Source organism: Psammomys obesus, unplaced genomic scaffold (assembly GCF_907164565.1).
Source record: "Psammomys obesus unplaced genomic scaffold, mPsaObe1.curated_primary_1811, whole genome shotgun sequence".
In the NCBI taxonomy this organism is placed as follows: Eukaryota; Metazoa; Chordata; class Mammalia; order Rodentia; family Muridae; genus Psammomys; species Psammomys obesus.
Window position 1 is genome coordinate 1,128,488 of NW_026596092.1, and position 20,243 is coordinate 1,148,730.

At 41.7% G+C, this 20,243-nt stretch overlaps 1 protein-coding gene across 2 annotated transcripts in view; it reads right to left on the minus strand.

Annotated features, from left to right (window-relative positions):
- Positions 1 to 20,243, minus strand: part of Atp9b (ATPase phospholipid transporting 9B (putative)) — a 219,926-nt gene that overhangs the window by 49,629 nt on the left and 150,054 nt on the right. For both annotated transcript variants that reach the window (XM_055628015.1, XM_055628014.1), the window contains exons 13-14: positions 17,837 to 17,979; positions 774 to 886 (exon numbers count right to left, since the gene is read on the minus strand). In XM_055628015.1, coding sequence (XP_055483990.1) covers positions 774 to 886; positions 17,837 to 17,979 — 256 coding nt within the window. The remainder of the gene's footprint in view (positions 1 to 773; positions 887 to 17,836; positions 17,980 to 20,243) is intronic.

The following is a 20,243-nucleotide window of genomic DNA, read 5'->3' on the forward strand; positions in this document are numbered from 1 at the left end:
GAGGCCAGGGTTATAAGCCCTCTCTTTGATCTAAACATTACCTGCACAGAAAAGGGCCCTGATCACACTGAAGTCAGGAGCTCGGATCATGTGAAGGGGCTGGTCAGGGGGTACTCTACATGGCGCATTTGTCGCGAAGCCTCTCTAGACGGCTGGCTTCTCTGCTCAAGTTAAACCAGACCACTCCCGCTCTTGTGCCTCAGCTTTTGTGAAGTGGTGATATCTTCTTTAAAAATGTTACATGATAATTACTTGGATAAAAAAACAGGATATTTGAGACTTGTTTCAAATCATCCTGTTGAGAGAGATGCCTGTTAACAAGACAAATCCTCATGCTGCTGGAGTTCAGTGAAGGGCAAATAATGGTGCATGGTGCTGAAGTGTGTACCTTAGTTATTGGAAAAGATGAAAAACAGAATGTAGCTTAATTTGAGAAAGTTTTATTAATTGTGGAAAAAAACCAAGGGATTTTTTAAGAAACATAGTAATGCCAGTATTCTAGTAATTACTATTTAAAATAAATACTGTTTACTAAATAATATTTAGAAACAATTCACTTAGAAAGTAATATAAAAAGTGATTGAGCTCATATTTGCCATGACTCTGCTGATACAGAAATGCTCGACATAGTTTCTTCTTGATTGAGATACTAGTATTGATTGCAAGGTAACATTAAGAAGTAAAATAATCAAATTAGCATACAATAGGCTCAATTCAGCTCACCTGTGTGGGTGCACTGAGAGGAGATGGCATTCAGAAGTACATTCACATACCTGTATGTAAGAATTCAGAACATGGCTTTGGATTTCATCCATAGTGTCTGTTCCATAGGAGACAGTACCCAGATGGAGCCGCTTAAATACCATCTCATTCTGAGTGAGTGTTCCTGTGGTAGGAAAATTAGCAGCAGTGAGCACAGGCAAGGTGAAGAAGGCTCTGCAGTACCACAAGGAGCTCTGCACGAGAGGCTGGTCACATTTGACTATGTCCTGGGACACCTGTTAGGAGATGCAAAGTGCCTGCAGGTTTAGAAGTTTTTCTTCAAGGATGTCATGTTACCAACCTTTAACAATGGAAGGGGCTCTAGTAAAAAAGAGAATCTCTGAGTCTCTGCCCTTGGTTCCGATCTGTCAACTGGTATAATAGCAACTTCTGCTGCTCTGAATAAGGTATAAATAGGAAGCTAAAGTCACAGCAGACCCAGGCACAGTACTGAGCTGGAGAACAGCACAGCTTAGCCCCCAAATTAGCACAACTTAGTAGCCTTAAGATCTGCTTTTGAACAGTAATCATTACTGGTAGAGAGCTAAATGCTCTAGATGTTTAACTCTTAGCACACATTTATGTCACCTGAAAGACAAGAAGGTTTGTAAAATGACAATTTCCAGAGGTGAGTTTCTGAGAGAGCCATTAGGATGTGCTATTGAACTCTCTCTCAGAAGCTTTAACATGATTATGCCCAGGACTGCCAATAAAGCTGGGTCATGTGCATCTCACTTAATGTGACTACCCATGCCGTGTGCATAACATTAAGTCACCTTGTTTCACAGAAACAAAACAGCACAGGGACGCCCAACTGCCCTTTAAAAGAAATGAAGGTGGTGCCATTGCAAGGTGCGTCAGCCTCATCTCCACTGGTGCTGCTGCACTGGACCCAAAGCATACACGGCGGGGTTACAACTGACTCTAAAGAAGCAGGAGGTGTGACAAGCGACGGCGTTCTCACATGGTTACAAAATATCTGTGTACGTTTAATTTTCTTTGGCATACAGGATATTGACACCATCTATCAATGACTAGTCAGGATTTACATTCAGAGCAAAATGGGTTATTGACTTGGAGTAGAGGAACACAGGATCTTCTCTACAAAAGCACAGGTTTTTACTTCGTGTTTTTAGACACTATTTTGACGCGCCCTGTTATAACAGACACGCTTTACTACAGCGCTCCCAATTCCTCAGCAGCAGCACTGCTTGTACGCTAGTGCAATGTGTGTACTCTACTTCTCGAGGACACAGCTCTAGCTAGACAGAAGTGGAAATGAAACCTGTTATGTGAGACGCAGTCTATGCCAGTTTCAAAATGCTATTAACTTAAAATATACACTAAATATCACAGTCAGCAGCAGCCCACTCTCCAAATAAGATGAGGAGCTCTGTAATTGCATGTAACAAAGATGGATAATCAGAATTCTAGTATTATGTAGTCAAAGATAATGAAATAGAATACAAAGTTCACAAAGTATGTATTCCCAACGTTTGTAATATTCTAAATGTATAATATACAATACTTTGTTTCAGATTCCTTGACACAAATGACAAATTTTCTAGAGACTTTTCTCCTTGATGATAACTTACAATGGGCCAAGGATATCAACTTTTTTACAAGCAATTTTGTATGTAAAGTTAAAAGAATACTACCACAAACACTGATCTAAATTAGATTAATAGTGAGAAGTTCGTTGTTTAAAAATAAAATAAGAAATGTATACATTTGGTCATTCATCCCCCCTCCCCCAACTCTTTCCAGTGGCACCCCGCATCCCTTCTCACCCAACACTGTGTCTCCTTTCCTGCCTCTCTACCCCACACCCTTCACTCCCATCCCTGCCTGCAGGAAGGCCAATTTGTAGCCAAATCTTACATGTGTGGCCTTCCACTGGAATGTGGTTGATTTATCACAGAGAAAACTGGCCCTTCCTTTCCCAGAAGGCACTATCTGCCAGTAACTCCTCCGGTCAGGGTGGACCATCATGCCCAACTCCCAAATTCATTATGTTTTTAGGCAATCCCATGCAAGTCCTAAAAGAAGAAACAGCACCTCTTTTGCTGTGCTCTTTGCTGCCACAACTCAGAGTTGAGATGCTTTGCTGCAGGTTAGTGGGTTGCTATCAGCATCTCTGCATGGGTAGGGCTCCCTGTGTCCAGAGCCCAGCTATGCCGCTGCATGCTTCCATCCCTCAACCGCCCGAAAGTTTGATGCAGGAACTCAGTGTGTTTCCATAAACAACCATAATTACATCTCATTTTTATTTCAGATCTTTGTTAACTGTATTATAGAGATACCGTGTTCACTACAGGAACCTCAACTGCCAAGCAAGACCCTCATCACTGACTCCTCACAGTGAATGCCACCGAAGGTGGCACAGGGATCCAGGTGGCACAGTGGATGCAGAAAGTCCCAACAGGTAGGAGGGGCTGCCAACACAGCCTCCACATCTTGCCATCACCACATCCCTTCTTCCCCCTTTGCTTTCTATGTTGAATGATCCTGAAGCCTCTCAACTCTACCTCGAGAACACATACAACACAACCCTTCCTTCTCGGATCTCTACTTTGGAAATCCTTGGCATGACCCTCTTCATCTCACATCTAATTTGTGAGCCTCCTGCAGGTATTCTTAAACTCAAGGTCTAATATTTTCTAACACATTTCCAACCTGTGCTGTATTTCTAAAATAAAAATCCCTTCACATCTCTCTCTCACACACATTTCCCCTTTAAAAGAGGAGGGAAAAACCCAGAAAGACAAAAAAACAAACAAATAAAATAAAATAAAAAACCTCTTGTAGGACAATGCATGAAGTCTCTAAAACAGAAAGCATGGTAGTGTGGTTTCCTTCCTCAAAAATCCTTTAGCTAAGGATACATGCAGGAAACAAGCTTATTTCTAGAGGCCCCAAATGCAGGGAAGGGAAGGCAAGGCAAGAAACAGGTGGGTGAGCAGGTGGGTGCTCAAAGAGACCACAGTGTGATGTGGAGAGGAGCTCCCCAGGGTGGTTGAAGGCAGCTGTAGCACTGTGGGCACACTGATGGTTCTTGAAAGCAGAGCAAAGTGACAGGGCCCAAGAGAGGCCAAGAGGGGAAGGGGAGAGGTGTGTCACGTCAAGACGATACAACGAGGAGGAGGAGAGCCGGTGTCACATCAGGAAGGAGGACACAGGAGGAGGAGAGGGCACTGTAAAGAGGAAAACCTGTGTCATGTCAGAGTTTTCTGTCAGGTGTGGAGGACACTGTAGAGAGGAAATTCTCTCTCCAGCAGGGTGACACAAATGAGCCCGACTCAACAGAAAGGCTCTCCTCCTCAGAGTGGCCTCCTCCTGTGACACTAAGTCTCCTCTCAGGGTCTCCACATTTAGAACACTACACCTGGTTTCTCTTTTAGATTATACCTCACCTACCTTCTGCCACTGGCTACCTCTTATGTATCAAACCAGAACTCAGAAAGTGGCATCTAGATGTGAAGCCCAGTTACACACAGAAGGAACAGGTGCAACAAAGGTTCAGAAATGCAAGGCTACTTCTGTAGCTTCCATCCCATTGGAGCCTGTAAGCGGTGTTTCTCTTTTTTGCTTTTTAACCCAGTATCCATGCTTTCCATGACAATGGCAATTCCTTCCTAGTCAGAACCAGGAGTCAGAATTAGTTTAATTATTGCATGATGGCATGTGCTGTTAAGTAATGTTAAAAACAAAACAATAAAACCTCCAGTGATAAAGAATTTTAAAATTACACTTACTAATCATGCATACACATGTACAGGAACACACACAGAGACACATATGTATGTGTATGCCACAATGATACTGCCACATTAGAAAAGCTAGTCTCTAACTCTTGATCTTTTTCCCTCAGCCTTTGGAATTGGGATTACTGATGTGTCACTGTCGCTGATTGGTATTCTGTCCTCCAAGTGCTAGGAATCAAACATCAGGCTTTAAGCATGTTAAGAAGCACTGTATCACTCAGTTACACTCCCAGCATGGAGGCTCTGTATCATCTCAATGTCATTCCCAAACCCCAGCTCTTAACCTGAAGTGAAAATAGCTACTGATGAAAATAATGAAGATAATAGTTTAATTTAAATTGAAAACTAGTAAGGTGTGATGTGGCCCACACCACAAATCCCATCACTGAAGTTTAAGAGCTTGGTGGCTGGCTTTGAGTTCTAGGGTAACTTAGTCTATAGAGTTCCAAACCAGCCAGGAATGTGTAGTAAGACCCTTTCTCAGCAAACAAACAACAAAACTGAAAATAAACAAAGCAAAACTAACAAAACTCAACGACTAACAATGCATGGGAGAAGATATATATGACACTATATGTATTTGAATCATGTATCATTCACTTTTTTTCCCCAGAGATTACTGGCAAAGTAAAACCTAGCATTTTAAATGCACCAGGTGCACAGTGATATCAGATGCTTTCCAAAACAAAGACATATTATTAGAATCCTTCCATTCAAACTATTTCTGGATAGTAAATTCAGGGTTTGAATGTGGCTCCTATTTTAGTACATCACTTTAGTCATCCTTTTTTAGTCTGTCATATAGCATTTCCAATCTAAGTTTACGAACTTCAACAATGCTTGCTATTGCATTTTACTTCTGACCGTCTTTGGAGAAATCTCAAGAGTAATTTTCCACACACACAAAGCCTGTGAAACAGGAGAACCAGAGAACACTAAAATATTAACTATGCTTGCGCACACTCAGCTGACGTGACATGAAGGGTCACTGAGGCCCAGGTTACAGCTATTATCCCCTCCTCCTAGGCAGTACAAAGCTTGCTTCGATGTCTTCCCTGTTACACAGCCCAGCTAGCCTCACTTGCAATCTTCCTGTCTGTGCCTCCTGAGTGTAGGTGTGTGTCATCATACCCATCTCAGTGTTCAGATTATAAAAAGCCTTCCACTCAATTATTTATTTGGAGCCAGGGTGGATGTCATGAAAAAGTAAGAGCAAGTTCGTAAGACTCAACAATTTAAAAGACTACTATTTTAGAGCTTATATTTAGGTCTAGACTCCCTTCAGAGTAAACTTCATACAGGATGTGAGGCAGGGTAGCCTTCACTTTTGCATACAGATATCCACTGCTTTGGTCCTAGCACCGACTGCCTAAATGTCTAAATATTTTAGTAGAATTATTTCTAATAAGCAAAAACTGGAAGACAACTCAAATGCCCACTAAGTCACAGGTGTATAAATAAATATAGTGCACATACAATGGACAGCATTTATCAGAAAAAAGAATGGAGCAGTTACTCTCTACCACAGGTGGGCTAACTGTGAAAATATTCTACTGAATGCAGCTCAACATACAGAGCCCATGTGTTTGCTCTATGTCATCCATATGATACCCATCAGGGAAATCCTCAGGGACGAAGCAAGGCCAGGGTTTCCTGGGACTATGAGTGGAGAAGGCACTGAGTAATGAGTGACTGTCAGTGCCTACAGAGGTGCTTTGGGGGTATTGAGAAATTTCTAAACTTCGACTGTGGTAAGCACTGTATAATCGTTATACCAAATGCTGTGGAAGAGAGATAAAGCCTGAACTTTCCATTGAACTCAAGCTACAATGTAACAACTGATAATCTAAAATTTCTAAGCTGTAATAAACAATATTTGAAACAGTTCCAAAGCAGATGGATTCCAACCACTGACAAGCACTGCCCAGTAGGAAGGAGCCTGAGAAGGCTGGTGGAGACTCAGGTGCGGCACTTCCTCCCGTGCTCACTTGCATCTTCCCTGCACTGTCAGTCACGGCACAGTGCAGCGATGCAGAGCTCCTCCTGTCTCACCTCTAGCGCTGTCCATAGCTCAGCCACTTGTTTGCTATAGACCTTTTGTCATCTTAACACGACAGAAACCAATGGGCTCCAAACTAGGAACTGTTAACAAGGAGGTGCTACCTACAAAGCCAGATGGTAAGGAAGCCACCACAGAGAGAGTGACATTGAGTTATTTATGATACTCAGTTCCTGTGATAATAGGCTTTCTTGTGGTTTCTAAGGGAAAAAAAATGAAGTAGTCTTTTACAAAGCAGAGGCTTTGTGGACGGCAGTGAGCAAGGCGGGCAGAGAGGAAATTGATTTTTTAAGAAAACGTCCTGCGGGCATCATTCTCAGGGTGGCAGCAGATGCAGCCCACGCTGGGAAGCAGATGTGAAGCCTCTGATCAGAGCCACTGGGCTGCAAGTTGCCGGCACATCAAGATTGTGCCAAGCCATAATACATGGACAGACAGGTGGTTTTAACAGACAAATAGAAGACGCCACTTGCAGTGGCACAGAGACAAGCTCATCCCAGGACTACAGGATTTCTTGTGAAAATTCTAGCAAGGCAAAGCAATGACCATGAGAGATAGCTGGTTATAGCGAAATAGACGCGCAAATGAAAACAAAACCTCTCTAAACTTTAACTTATGCATTGGTCATTAAAAACATACTATTGAGGCGGGCGTGATGGCACACACACAGTCTCAGCACTCAGGAGGTTGAGGCAGGATTATGAGTTCAAGGGCAGCCTACACTACATAGTTGAGTGTTCTAAAAAATTAACCGGACTGGGGAAATAGCTCAGTTGGTAAAGTGTGTGACTCACAAGCATGAAGACCAGAGGCCAATCTCTAGAACCTACCTCCTCCTCCTCTTTTTTTAATGTTGGCTAGGCATGGTGGCATGTACCTTTAATACCAGCACTCAGAAGCAGAGGTAGGGCAGGCCACTGTGAGTCTGAGGCAAGGTAGGGTCTACACAGAGTTTCAGGCCCGTCAGGGTGATATAGTGAGACCCTGTCTCAAACAAAACAAAGCAAAACAAAACAGGCATAGGAGTACACATGTGCCTGTGATCCCAGTGCTGGGGAGCTGGATACATGTAGACCCTGGGGTTCAACGGCCAGGAGAGAACCCGTCTCAAAAAACCAGGGTGGGGAGCACCTGAAGGACAACACCCATGCTTACCTCTGGCCATCACTCATACATACACAAACATTCATGCACACTATACACACAAGCATACAAATCAACCACACACACGTACACTCACACTATTTTCCTTGTAAATCAGGCGTTTTCAAAGATTATGATTCCTAGTAGTGTAGGCATCTGTTCATACTGCTTATGTTAAGTATCTTATTATCTCAATCAGTCTAAACACCCAAAATGTTAATTATAGCACTTATATCCAAGGACATACTTTAGTGAATGACTGTCCCAGTAAGACAGCACATGTTTGCTGCAAATGAATACCATAGCTACTACCACATGATGGAGAGACCTCAGTGGCCTTCCAGTTTAGAGGACATTAAAATTTTCCTCTAAATTTTACTTTCAAGATCTGCCTAACCTGTATTCTTTTTTTTTTTTCTTTTAAAAACTATGAAAACAGCATTTCTCTCCTGATGATGCTGTCCTGTGAAGCTCACAACATTCAAATATGAACAATATGACATTTTGGGTAATGGATGATATAATTAAAATATAGGTCTAAAAAAATCCTATTTTAGTGGACATTTCTAATAATGGTTTTGTTCTACATGGAGACAAAAACTTCCTGGCAAAGGAATTAATGTATTACTTTAATAGGCTGCACTGTGAGTTAAGTTTTAAAATTTATGAGTTCACTGCAGCATTGTTCTTTAAACAATGGCATTGTCAAATGCAACCAGTGAGAAGATTAAAGTTCTCCCAGCAGATTAAGTACAAATTATCCGTCCTCCTGTTTCAGCATCATTTGTTCATTTATCACATAACGTCTAGTGTTCCTGGTCAGTGTCAATATGCTCTGCATCCTTGCAGCTAACAGATGTCGACTCTTGTCGAATGAATTACTTTATGTTTCACGCGCTGCTGGCCGCAGATGTGTCACTATAGCAACATCATTAATTTCAGATCTTACCGGAAACGTGCACTCCAATCAAACCTAATTATACCACATTGCTTTCTTGTCCACAAGAAGGAAACTATAATGCAATTATTGGGACACTTCATTTTCTATTCTGCTGTGGCAAATGAGAGCGCCACTGTGATGGACGTTTCTTGTCAAAAAGCTTATTGATGAAGCACAAACCCAATTTACAATCATACGAAGGACCACCTTACAATTACGTTAGCAACGTAAGGCTTCTCAGATGCTGGCTCACACTGGAGCATTTCCAAAGGAACTCAGCCCTCCAAGATGTCCGAAAGTGCCGGAAGCCCCGGGCCACGCCGGAAGCCCCAGGGCCACGCCGGAAGCCCCAGGGCCACGCCGGAAGCCCCAGTACCGGAGCAGGCCATGCCAGCAATCATCCAGTGCTGCAGCCTCTGCTGTGGCTGAGGACACACAGCATCAGCAGCTCACACCTGACTGGCTCCCGACACACATGCTCAGGAGAATATGGAGCCATTACTTATGTGACTAAAATAAGGAAGATGAGACAGAACATGATGCTAGTCAATGCCAAGACTGCACTATCTCAGCAGGACACAAAAGGGGCAAGAGAGTGAGACAGGTCCTGTAAGACTTATCCAGACTTTTATTTGTGCTCAGGTACTGTCCTGTCCCTAGAGCTGTCCAGCAAGCTGCCTCTCAGATGGAGAGTCTGGCACCTCTCATTCTGTAGAGCTGAGATGTGTCTGAGTTCACAATTAGAGGGGTGGCCACTTTCAGTCTCCACTGTCTTCATCTCATTGTGTGAAATGCGCAAGTTTTTATAGGACTGAGGTGGGGGAATAATGAAATGGCACTTACCACTAAATAAGATAATTGTATCCATCAGCTTACGATTGAGTCAACATGGCCTTCAGGAGAGGCCATGGAAGATCTACCACCTCCAGGAACCCCTGGGACTCTCAGGAAGTAGGGATCCAGAGTCTACCCCTGCCTGCCCCCAGCAAGATGGGTCAAGATCCACCCTGAGAACAGGTTAATGAGCCAGTGTTCCTGGGAGGCAGCTTCAGGGAGAGGGTGCAGCTGGACATGAAGGCAGAACATCTACAACATTTCTAAAGAAATGGCCAGAAAACTGAAAAAGCTCGGCCAATGATGGCATTTTCTTTGGTAGCTCTTAGACTGTGAAAGATTTATTTAGAAAACCAGTGGTGAGCAGGCATGGTGGCTCTTCTGTAGTCCCAGTAATTGGAAGGAGGAGATGGGAGAATCACCATGAGTTCAAAGCCAGCCTATGCTACACAGTGAGCCTATGCTACATAGGGTGCAGAGGAAGAACCTATCCTAAGAAACAATTAAGCAAACAAAAAAAGGAAAAGCCGGGATAAGCATCTGCTTTGCTCCTCAGTACCTTCTATATACTTCTGGGATTCTGAAAACTCATGCCAATGTAAAAAGCAATTATCATGGTCCATTTCAGTGTGAGCTGAGTTTGTAGGCATTAAGCCCCTCCCTCCTCTGCTGGAGCCTGCTTGCCTCAGGACTCTGAGAGCTGGGAGAAGTTCTACATGACTGATCCTAGGATCAGAAAAGGGCAGGACTCTTAGGCCCCAAACCGTTCATCAAATGAGACTTTGTGTCCTAGGCCAGCGAGATGGGGGCTGAGGAGTGGTGGGGTGCACCTGAAGCCAGTCTGTTGCCAGGGCAATGCTCCAGCCACTTTCTGCTTTTCTGCTATGTGGCTCCCTTTCTGCAGAACTATATATTCAAAAGTGCTTCCTGTTCTTTGGTCTTTTGATTCTGTTATTATCTTATTCCCAGCACTAGGACTGCTTGTGTCTGAGAAGCACTGTTCAGCTTTAAAAGCAGCACTAAGTGAAGGGAGTTTTGCATTTCAGGGTCCTTCCCTATCATCTTACCTTGAACTGAAATGTCACAGTGGAAAATAGGGAACTAGATCTAAGAATTTCCTCCTTGTTTTTTTTTTTTTTTTTTTTTATGAGCATTTTGGGGAAGACTAATGTCACAAAACATTTCCATATTATCAACAGCAGGTGGCCAAAGACATGCTTATTTGGGAATGACTAGGACAACTCAGGTCAGCACCTTGCTATCAACATTCCTACTGGTTCAAATGAGCAAAGCATCTGTTTCTTGAGGAAGTAGCACCAAAAGAAGCTCAGATAGAAGTCAGATGGTAGCTGCCATTGGCCTCTGGGCTCATTCAGCACAGCGCCTCCCAATGCCTATCCTACAGAGCATCAGAGACCTGGAATCCTGAGCTCTAGCCAATCTCTCCGACATTCCCTCTGACTTCTATGAGGGTTGGGCACCACTGGTGGTAGTCAAGTGAAATTTGGAAAACAATCAGGAAGAAAAGCTCTTGATGGAAACAGAAGACATAGGAACACTATTCAAATGAGAAACTTCCCATCCACCCATGAGGTCAAAGGAAAGCTGGCAAGAAAGACCAGTCAGTGCCAAACCCACATCTGGCAGGTCCAAATACTGCTGAATAGAATGCACTCTACCTTGCACCAAGCTTTGGCATATTTTTTTTCCAAGTGTAAGCCTCTGGAAATTAGAAAGGCCAAATACTATAGAAAATACATTCTCCAATCATAGGACATATAATTAAATTAATTATTTTAATTTTATGTCACTGAAAATTATTCTGTAAAATTTTCTGGTGTTGTTATTTGTAAGCACAGTAGATTTTTCTATATTGGTTTTGCTAAAAATGACCTATAATATAATAATATAAACTTACTGGATTATCTGGTTTTGTGTTTTCTGCTAATAACCCTCTCTCCTCCCACAAATCCCTCCTCTTTAGTAATACAGGGATTGAACCTCGGCACTGGTACATGCTGGATGAGCCCTTTTCTGCTGAGCTACGGTTGCAGCCATGTTTTCATTATTTTTTCATTTAATTACATTTACATTTCAGTCATAGGCCCCTCCCTCCTCTCCTCCCAGTTCTACCCTCCCTTCCACATCCTCCCCCTCATTCCTCAGAATAGAGGAGTGCTCCCTAGTCAGACACCCCAGCTTATCTATTCACATGAGGACTGAGTGCCACTTCCTCTCCTGTGGCTTGGTAGGGCAGTCCCATCAGAGGAAAGTGATCAAAAAGAAGGCAACATGTCAGAGATATTCCCCACTCCCCTAACTAGTGGGTCCATATGAAGCCTAAGATACCCATCAGCTACTTATAAGTAGAGGACCTAGGTTCAAACCGTGTGTTGTCCCTGGTCGGTGCTTCAGAATCCATACGCCACTGTGGGCCCTGGTTAATTGACTCTGTTGGTCTTCTTATGGAAATTTTGTCAGCACTAGGTCCATTTATCCTTCCCCTCTCTTTTCCAGCCAATGTTTGGCTGTGAGTCTTAGTATCTGTTTTGAGCCTTTGCTGGTTGGAGCTTCTACGAGGACAACTCACGGTAGGGTCCTGTCTGCAACCATATCAGAGTACTGTTAAAAGTGACAGGGGTTGGCTTTCTTCCATGGGGTGGGGCTTAGGGTTAGGCCTGGTATTGGTTGGACAATCCCTCAGTCTCTGCTCTATCTGTTCTGTATTTGGCCCTGCAGGTCTTATAGGCAGGCTAAGTTTTGGATTGAGGTTTTTGTGGGTAGGTTGGTGAGTCCCTCCATCCACTGGGAGTCCTATCTAGATAAAGCGTTTCCTCGTCAGTCTCCATGGCCCCTGCTACTGGAATTATCAACTAGAACCCCAACTATATGTTCCCAGAGGCCTATTCTGAGTTAGGTATGCAGCTTGTCTCAGAGATGCCCCTCTGCAGGCCTTCTGCTCTTCCGCCCCTACTCAACCCAGGTCTGATCTCCAACCTTATTTTTCTCTGTGCTCCCTCTTCTACCTTGCTCTCACTCTTTAACCACTTCCTTTGTCTATTCTATTTCCCCTTCTGAGTGAGATTTACCTATCCTCTTTGCTACTTATCTCCTTGGGGGGGGGGTCTGTGTACTGTAGTATATCTATCCTGTACTATATAACTAAACTCCACTTACACGTGAGCATATACCATGTGTGTCTTTCTGCGTCTGTGTTACCTCATTCAGGATGATCTTTTCTAGTTCCATCCATTTGTCTAAAATTTCATGATTTCCTTGTTTTTAATGGCTGAGTAGTATTCCATTGTGTAAATGTACCACAGTTTCTTTATCCATTCTTTGATTGAGCAATATCTAGGTTGTTTCCAGTTTCTGGCTATTTCATGGTTGAGCAAATGTTCTTGAAATATGGTGGAGGATTTTTTGAGTGTATGTTCAGGTGGTATAGTTGGGTCTTGAAAACTATTCCTAGTTTTCTGAGAAACTGCCAGATTGTTCCCAAAGTGATTGTACAAGTTTGTACTCCCATCAGTAATGAAGGAGTATTCCCCTTTCTCCACCTGATTGGCCCTTTCTCCACATCTTCGCCAGCATGTGCTGTCACTTGAGTTTTTGATCTTAGCCATTCTGACAGATGTAAGATGGAATCTCAGAGTCATTTTGATTTGCATTTCCCTGATGACTAAGGAGATTGAGCATTTAAGTCCACCATTTGAGATTCCTCTGTTGAGAATTCTCTGTTTAGCTCTGTATCCCATTTTTAAATTGGATTATTTGGTTTGTTGGTATTTAATTTCTTGAGTTATTTACATATTCTAAATGTAAAGAACTCTGCCAGATGTAAGATTGGTGAAGATCTGTGGAGAAAGGGAACCCTCCTCCACTGCTGGTGAGAATGTAAACTTGTACAACCACTTTGGAAATCAATCTGGCTCAGACAACTAGGAATAGCACTTCCTCAAGATCCAACTATACCACTCCTAGGCATATATCCAAAAGATGCTCAAGTACACAATAAGGACATTTGTTCAACCATGTTTGTAGCACCTTTATTTGTAATAGCCAGAAGCTGGAAACAATCCAGATGCCCCTCAACTGAGGAATGAATACAGAAACTGTGGTACATCTACACAATGGAATACTACTCAGCAATAAAAACAGGGAAATCATGACATTTGCAGGTAAATGGTGGGAACTAGAAAAGATCATCCTGAGTGAGGTATCCCAGAAGCAAAAAGACACACAGGGTATATACTCACTCATAAGTGGATATAAGGTATACATTATAGGATACACCTACTAAAATCTGTACACCTAAAGATGCTAAACAAGAAGGAGGACTCTGGCTAAATGTTCAAACCCCATGCAGAAAGGCAAAGAGGATGGACATCAGAAGAAGGAGAAAACAGGGAACAGGACAGGAGCCTGTCACAGAGGGCCTCTGAAAGACTCTACCCTGCAGGGTATCAAAGCAGATGCTGAGACTTATGGCCAACCTTTGGGCAGAGTGCAAGGAATTTCATGAAAGAAGTAGGAAATAATAAGACCTGGAGAGGACAGGAGCTCTACAAGGACAGCAACAGAACCAAAAAATCTGGGCACAGGGGTCTTTTCTGAGACTGATACTCCAACCAAGGGTCATTCATGGAGATAAACTAGAACCCCTGCACAGATGTAGCCCATGGCAGTTCAGTGTCCAAGTGGGTTCCCTAGTAATGGGAAGAGGGGCTGCCTCTGACATGAACTGATTGGCCTGTTCTTTGATCACCTCACCCTGATGGGGGAGCAGCCTTACCAGGCCACAGAGGAAGACAGTGCAGCTACTCCTGATGAGACCTGATAGACTAGGATCAGAAGGAAGGAGAGGAAGACCTCCTCTATCGGTGGACTTGGGGAGGGGCATGCATGGAGAAGGGGGAAGGAGGGTGGGACTGGGAGGGAAGGATGGATGGGCCATGGGTGGATACAAAGTGAATAAAGTGTAATTAATAAAAATTAAAATAAATAATGGAAAAAAAGATTGGTGAAGATCTTTTATCAATCTGCAGACTGCTGTTTCATTCTATTGATAGTGTTCTTTGCTTTATAGAAGCCTTTCAGTTTCAAGGTCCCATTTATAAATCATAGATCTTAGAGCTGAGCTGTTGGTTCAGGAAGCTGTTGGTTCTGTTCAGGAAGTTTTTTTTTTTTCCTGTGCCAATGAGGTCAAGGCTTTTACCCACTTTCTCCTAGCAGATTTGGTATATCTGGTTTTATATTGAGGTTTTTGATCCACTTGGACTTCAGCTTTATGCAAGGTGATAAATATGGATCTATTTGCATTTTTCTACATGTAGACATTCAGTTAAACCAGCACCATTTGTTAAAGATGCTATCTTTACTTCCCATTGTATGTTTTTGGCTCCTTTTTTAAAAAAATCAGGTGTGCATAGGTATGTGGGTTTATTTCAGAGTCTTCAATTCGATTCCACTGATCAACCAATCTATTTCTGTGCCATTACCATGCAGTTTTTATTACTATTGCTCTGTGGTATAGCTTGAGGTCAGGTATGGAAATACCTTCAGAAGTTCTATAATTGTATAGGAATGTTTTAGCTATTCTGGGTTTTTTGTTTTTCCAAATGAAGTCCAAATAAAGTTTAGAATTTTTCTTTCAAGGTCTGTAAAAATTGTGTTGGTATTTTGAGTTCTAGCTAGAGCAATAAGACAACTAAAGGGGATCAAAGGGATACAAATAGAAAAAGAAGAAGTTACAGTATCATGATGATATGATAGTATACATAAGCGACCAGTAAAATTCCACCAGAGAACTTGTGCAGCTGATAAATTCCTTCAGCAAAGATTAGTTAAAAAAAAAAAAAATTCAGTAGCCCGCCTGTATACAAATGACAAATGAGCTGAAAAAAAAATTAGGGAAACCAGACCCTTCATAATAGCCACAAATAATATAAAGCATGTAAGGGTTACTCTAACCAAGGAACTTAAAGACCTGCATAACAAGAACTGCCAAGTCTCTGAAGAAGGAAACTGAAGAAGATATCAGAAGATGGAAAGATTTCCCATGATCATGGATCAGTATGATTAACATAGTTAAAATGGCCATCTTACAATGTTTTCCTTTCTATTTTAAGGAAGGGTATTACTAAGATACCAAGGCTCCCTGTGTACTTACTCTGTAGTCCAGAAAGGCCTTGAATTTGCAGACAATCTTCCTGCCTCAATACCTACCGTTCCACCAAGCACTAGGATTACATCCTTAACCCTTGACTCCTTGCTTTTTGATATGAGCTAGTAACTCAAATATGATATTGGATATGCTATCTTTTTGTTGTTCCTAGTCTTGAGGAAAAACTTTAAATATCTTACTGCTAAGTGTTAATGTTTGCTACATATTATGAAATTACATGCTGGGAATATCCCTTTTCTGGAATGAAAACAGTTCCTCCTCACCTCCAGTTTGTCAATGAGCTTTGTATGGATAGGTACTGAATTAAAAGTCACCAAAGCTTTACTGAACTGCTTTATCCTGTACTTGCTAACCTGAGAACCCTGCTTATGAGCACTGTACCTATGGATTGATCCAGGCCTTCTTTAAGGGCTTGAGCTTTTCAAACTTATATTCACTTAGGTCTTAGGAATTTTGTTTAAACTTAATGTTGACTACTTTATACCACTTGTGGCACACTAATAGTGTTTTCGGACTAACTGTCCTAACTGTTGTTGATACAAAGGATACTATGCTTATTCCTTAAACTAAACTGTGTTAAGGTCTAAATATGTCCTGAAGATTCTCCCAGACTTTCTGCATTCTTTTGCTCATGTCGTCACTTTGCTATGACTCTGGAATCTTGTTTCAGTGGCCCTCTCAGCAGGCCTAGGCTGCTCACAACAAAGGGGTAAATTTGCACGGGACTGCAGAGTCAGGCTCAGGAGCTGCTTCTGCCTGATTCCACCTACACAGGCGTGCTGGCTATGTAGTAGCACCTGTCCAGGTCTCTGGTATGGAGAACCATATCATACCATACCACCATTCTTCCTTCTGTGTGCTCCATCCTAGGAGCTATCTCAGAGCTTGTTGATGCCTCGTGCTGAATTCCTCTTTGTTCCAGCTCTTTTCAATTTTGGAATGCTCTACACTTTTGATTGCACTGTATTGTCTTCTTCAAACTTCCTGTCAGCTCACTGGAATTGGGAAAGGAAACTCCATCTAGTTTCTGGGAGCAGAAGACTCTCATTTTCTAAATGAGTCATTTGAATTTACGAGCACCATCCTTTAAAATTTTTCTTCACCTGGTAGTGTACTAAAAAAACCAAACAAAAAATCCCCAAACCGGACCCTCAGTTATACTAAACCAAGTCTTTGGTTATATTTCTCAGCAATGTCCAGTCATTTTTATACACACCCATCCAAGTCCTTAGGCTCATATCCACATGTTTGATAAATGCATATTACCATGAATAGGAGCCTTATTTTCCAGTGTGTTTTCCACTTGTACCTTAATGGTAATGTTTTGAATATTTTAATCTGCAACCTGCCATTTTGATGATTTCATATTTTAAATAGTGCCTCAATATTTTAATTGAGTGCCCTGGTTCTCAAACATATAAATATGTGTTATTTCCTGGTTATACACCTACTTCTATATCGTATCTTTTTGCAAATGGAATGTTAAGTCATGTTATATGTAAGTACAACTGTATTCTTTGTAGTTTAACTACAAACTAACATTAATTAAAGGTGATGCTGACTTGTATTTGGAACATTCTTTATTTAACTATGCTATGTATGTAAGCTTTTATTTCTATTTCAACAACAATTACTAGAAATTTCAATCATTATCTTGTATTTATTACATTATAGGTTGATTAAGAATTCTTTAATAAAAACACAAAATAAGGACAAAACAAAAATGGAGCTACAGAATGTGATAAAGAGTTGTGGTAATTTGTGTAGGAGGTGCTATTGTCAAATCAATGAATTTCCACAGCTTCTAACAACTCAAGGATCACCCTACAATAAACAAATACATGTTTTACTCTTAAGCCTTTAGGGAAGTATGTAATACCAGCAAGAAAAAAAATATATGAGTCTAAAAATTTCAAAATACAAAATAAGTGACTTAAAAGCTACAGCATAGCTACAGTTTGCTAACTGTGAAGATACTGAACATATGAAAGAATGAAGATTCAATCATATTAATGATTTTCAAAAGCTGACTCTAGAAACCTGTAAATTCAGCAGTTAGTTATGACACATATTCATGTGCCCATGTGAAAACAGAATATTTATGATGTTATCCGGTCCACGGAAAAACAAACACGTAGGAGCAGTACCTGTTTTGTCTGTCAGTAAGTACACCAGGCGTCCAAGTTCCTCTGGTATTGTACTGGTCCGAACAACTGTACCAGGAATATTCTCGTCTTTCATAATCATCCATCCATAAGCTGCTTTGCCCATGTCCAAGTTTACCCGCAGACTGCCAAGTAAAACCATCATGATGGTCAATGCTCCCATATCTATACAACCTATCCACACCCATGGTTTCATCTAAATGTATTTATATATACTTAATTCAACTTCTATAGGACCAAATAATATTAGATTTCGGACTTTAAAAGATCTGTGTATATTTAAGCTAACAAATGCTTCTACACTCTACATAATGTTTGGAGGTGCTGGTTGGGTGAATAATTCCTTTTACATGAGTTACAGTATGAGCTACAAGAGAAGCAGGCAACTGGTTCTAAGTGTCTCATTAACACACAGTCAAGCATGAACTTAAAGAGAAAAATACATATGCTTAAGGAAATCAGGGGAGGATTACTGTGAGAAAATATGTAAAATGGGTCTTGAGGCATCTGGGAGTAGGCACACTGATTCTTGGTGATTTTTAAAATATTACATATTTCTAACATATATGGTAAAAACATGTAATGGGTCATTCTAAGTGGAACAATTTTTGCTACCATCCTATTTTAAAGTATGGGACTATAATAGATGGCCTCTGGAATGTCTTCCAGGCTTCAATTAAAGGGTGGCTATATAAGGAAACACTCTAAAAATGCCCACTGGAGGAAACAGTCGTATACCTACGACCTTCCAGATCAGTGGTTCTTAACCTTCCTGACACTGTGACCTCTTAATGCAATTTGTGGTGACCCCCAACCATAAAATTATTTTCATTGTTACTTCATAGTTGTGATTTTACTACTGTTGTGAACCATAGTATAAATATTTGTGTTTTCCTATGGTCTTAGGTGACTTCTGTGAAAGCGTGGGTTGGCCCCAATGGTCTCAACCCTCACGTTGAGAACCACTCTTCTAGGAGAACTAAGAAGCAATGAAAATAATTTTATGGTTGGGAGTCACCACACATGAGAAACTGTATTAAAGGGTCGAAGCATTAAGAAGATTGAGAACCATGGGGGAGAAACTGCTATTCCTCAACCATCTATGACCAATCAACATGATAATTCATGTGGTTCAACCTATTAGTAAGCATACTTTTGAAAAACTATCTTCAGGAATCTGTGCATGGAAGTGTGCAAGCTAGGAAGCATCCGATAAGCCTAACTTCATTAATCTGCGCATACAGCTCACACTTCAGCAACCCTGAAAATTACCCTAACCGGAAGGACAACTGTTAACAGGCAGTCACTCCTGTTCATCTCCCCATCTTTGGTTCAAAGAGTGAAGCAAACCAATAGATAACAACAGTCCTCAAGCTGGAGGGACAGAGAATGCCATTCTAGGAAGGACCCGTGGCCACAGTGCCAAGCTACCACTGTGTGGGTCTGCAACCCAGAACCACCGCACTGTACACCACTATGGTGCACACCGGCACACACTGTGCTACAGGGGCTCCGTCTCTTTAACTATTATCCTTGAGCCTCTACTAAATCTGTACTTGCTAATAAGGACCAAGCAGTGTGAGGGAAGTCCTCAGTACCTTCCAGGTAGGTTTATGATGGAGGGGGGATTTAAAGAGGAAAGGCAAAACATCCCTTGTAAATTCTGATTTGATTTGACCCTAAAAATAGATTGAGAGCATGAGAGATCATTAAGTCCACAGGCTCTTGTTGAACTAAATGCAGAAGCGGGGAGGGAATTGAGCAGGCAAAGGGGACCAGTACAGGAAGACAGTCACACCCAGCACCTGGCAGGGAGATCAGACATTCTAGCTGTTCACACCTCTTATTACTTGGCTCCTAGACCTACACCCTGGAAAAGCATGGTTGTCTGCCTGTGTGTTGGGGTCTTTTGAATTTTGCTTAAGCTGTTTTTGGAAGTATCGCCCTGCGCTGGGCTTCAGCTTACAGTCCTCAGCAGGTTCAGCATGAAAAGAACAAAGCAGCATCACCAGGCTTCTTCTGTGCATTGTTCTTTTCAAACCATGTTGAAGAACTACAAGAATGTATTAGTTTATAAAATATCATATTATAAGTAATTACTCATGGGCCACTTTAGGTTGAGTAAAAATAGCCCTCAAAGTGCATACACAGCAGTAGCCGCTAGTGTCAAAGATGAGAATGAACACCTTTAGAGAACAAAAAAGTGTAAGCATAGAACAAATTCATCACCAAAACCAACTTTGTAAATGTATCGTTCCTTAACTAAGAAAACACCCCCTCCCCAACGTGCTACAGTTGCACATGCACCATGATTCCTGTTGTGAATCTGCTCAAATGCTAAAGGATAACTCGCTTTTAATGCTAAAGGATAACTCGCTTTTAATGCTAA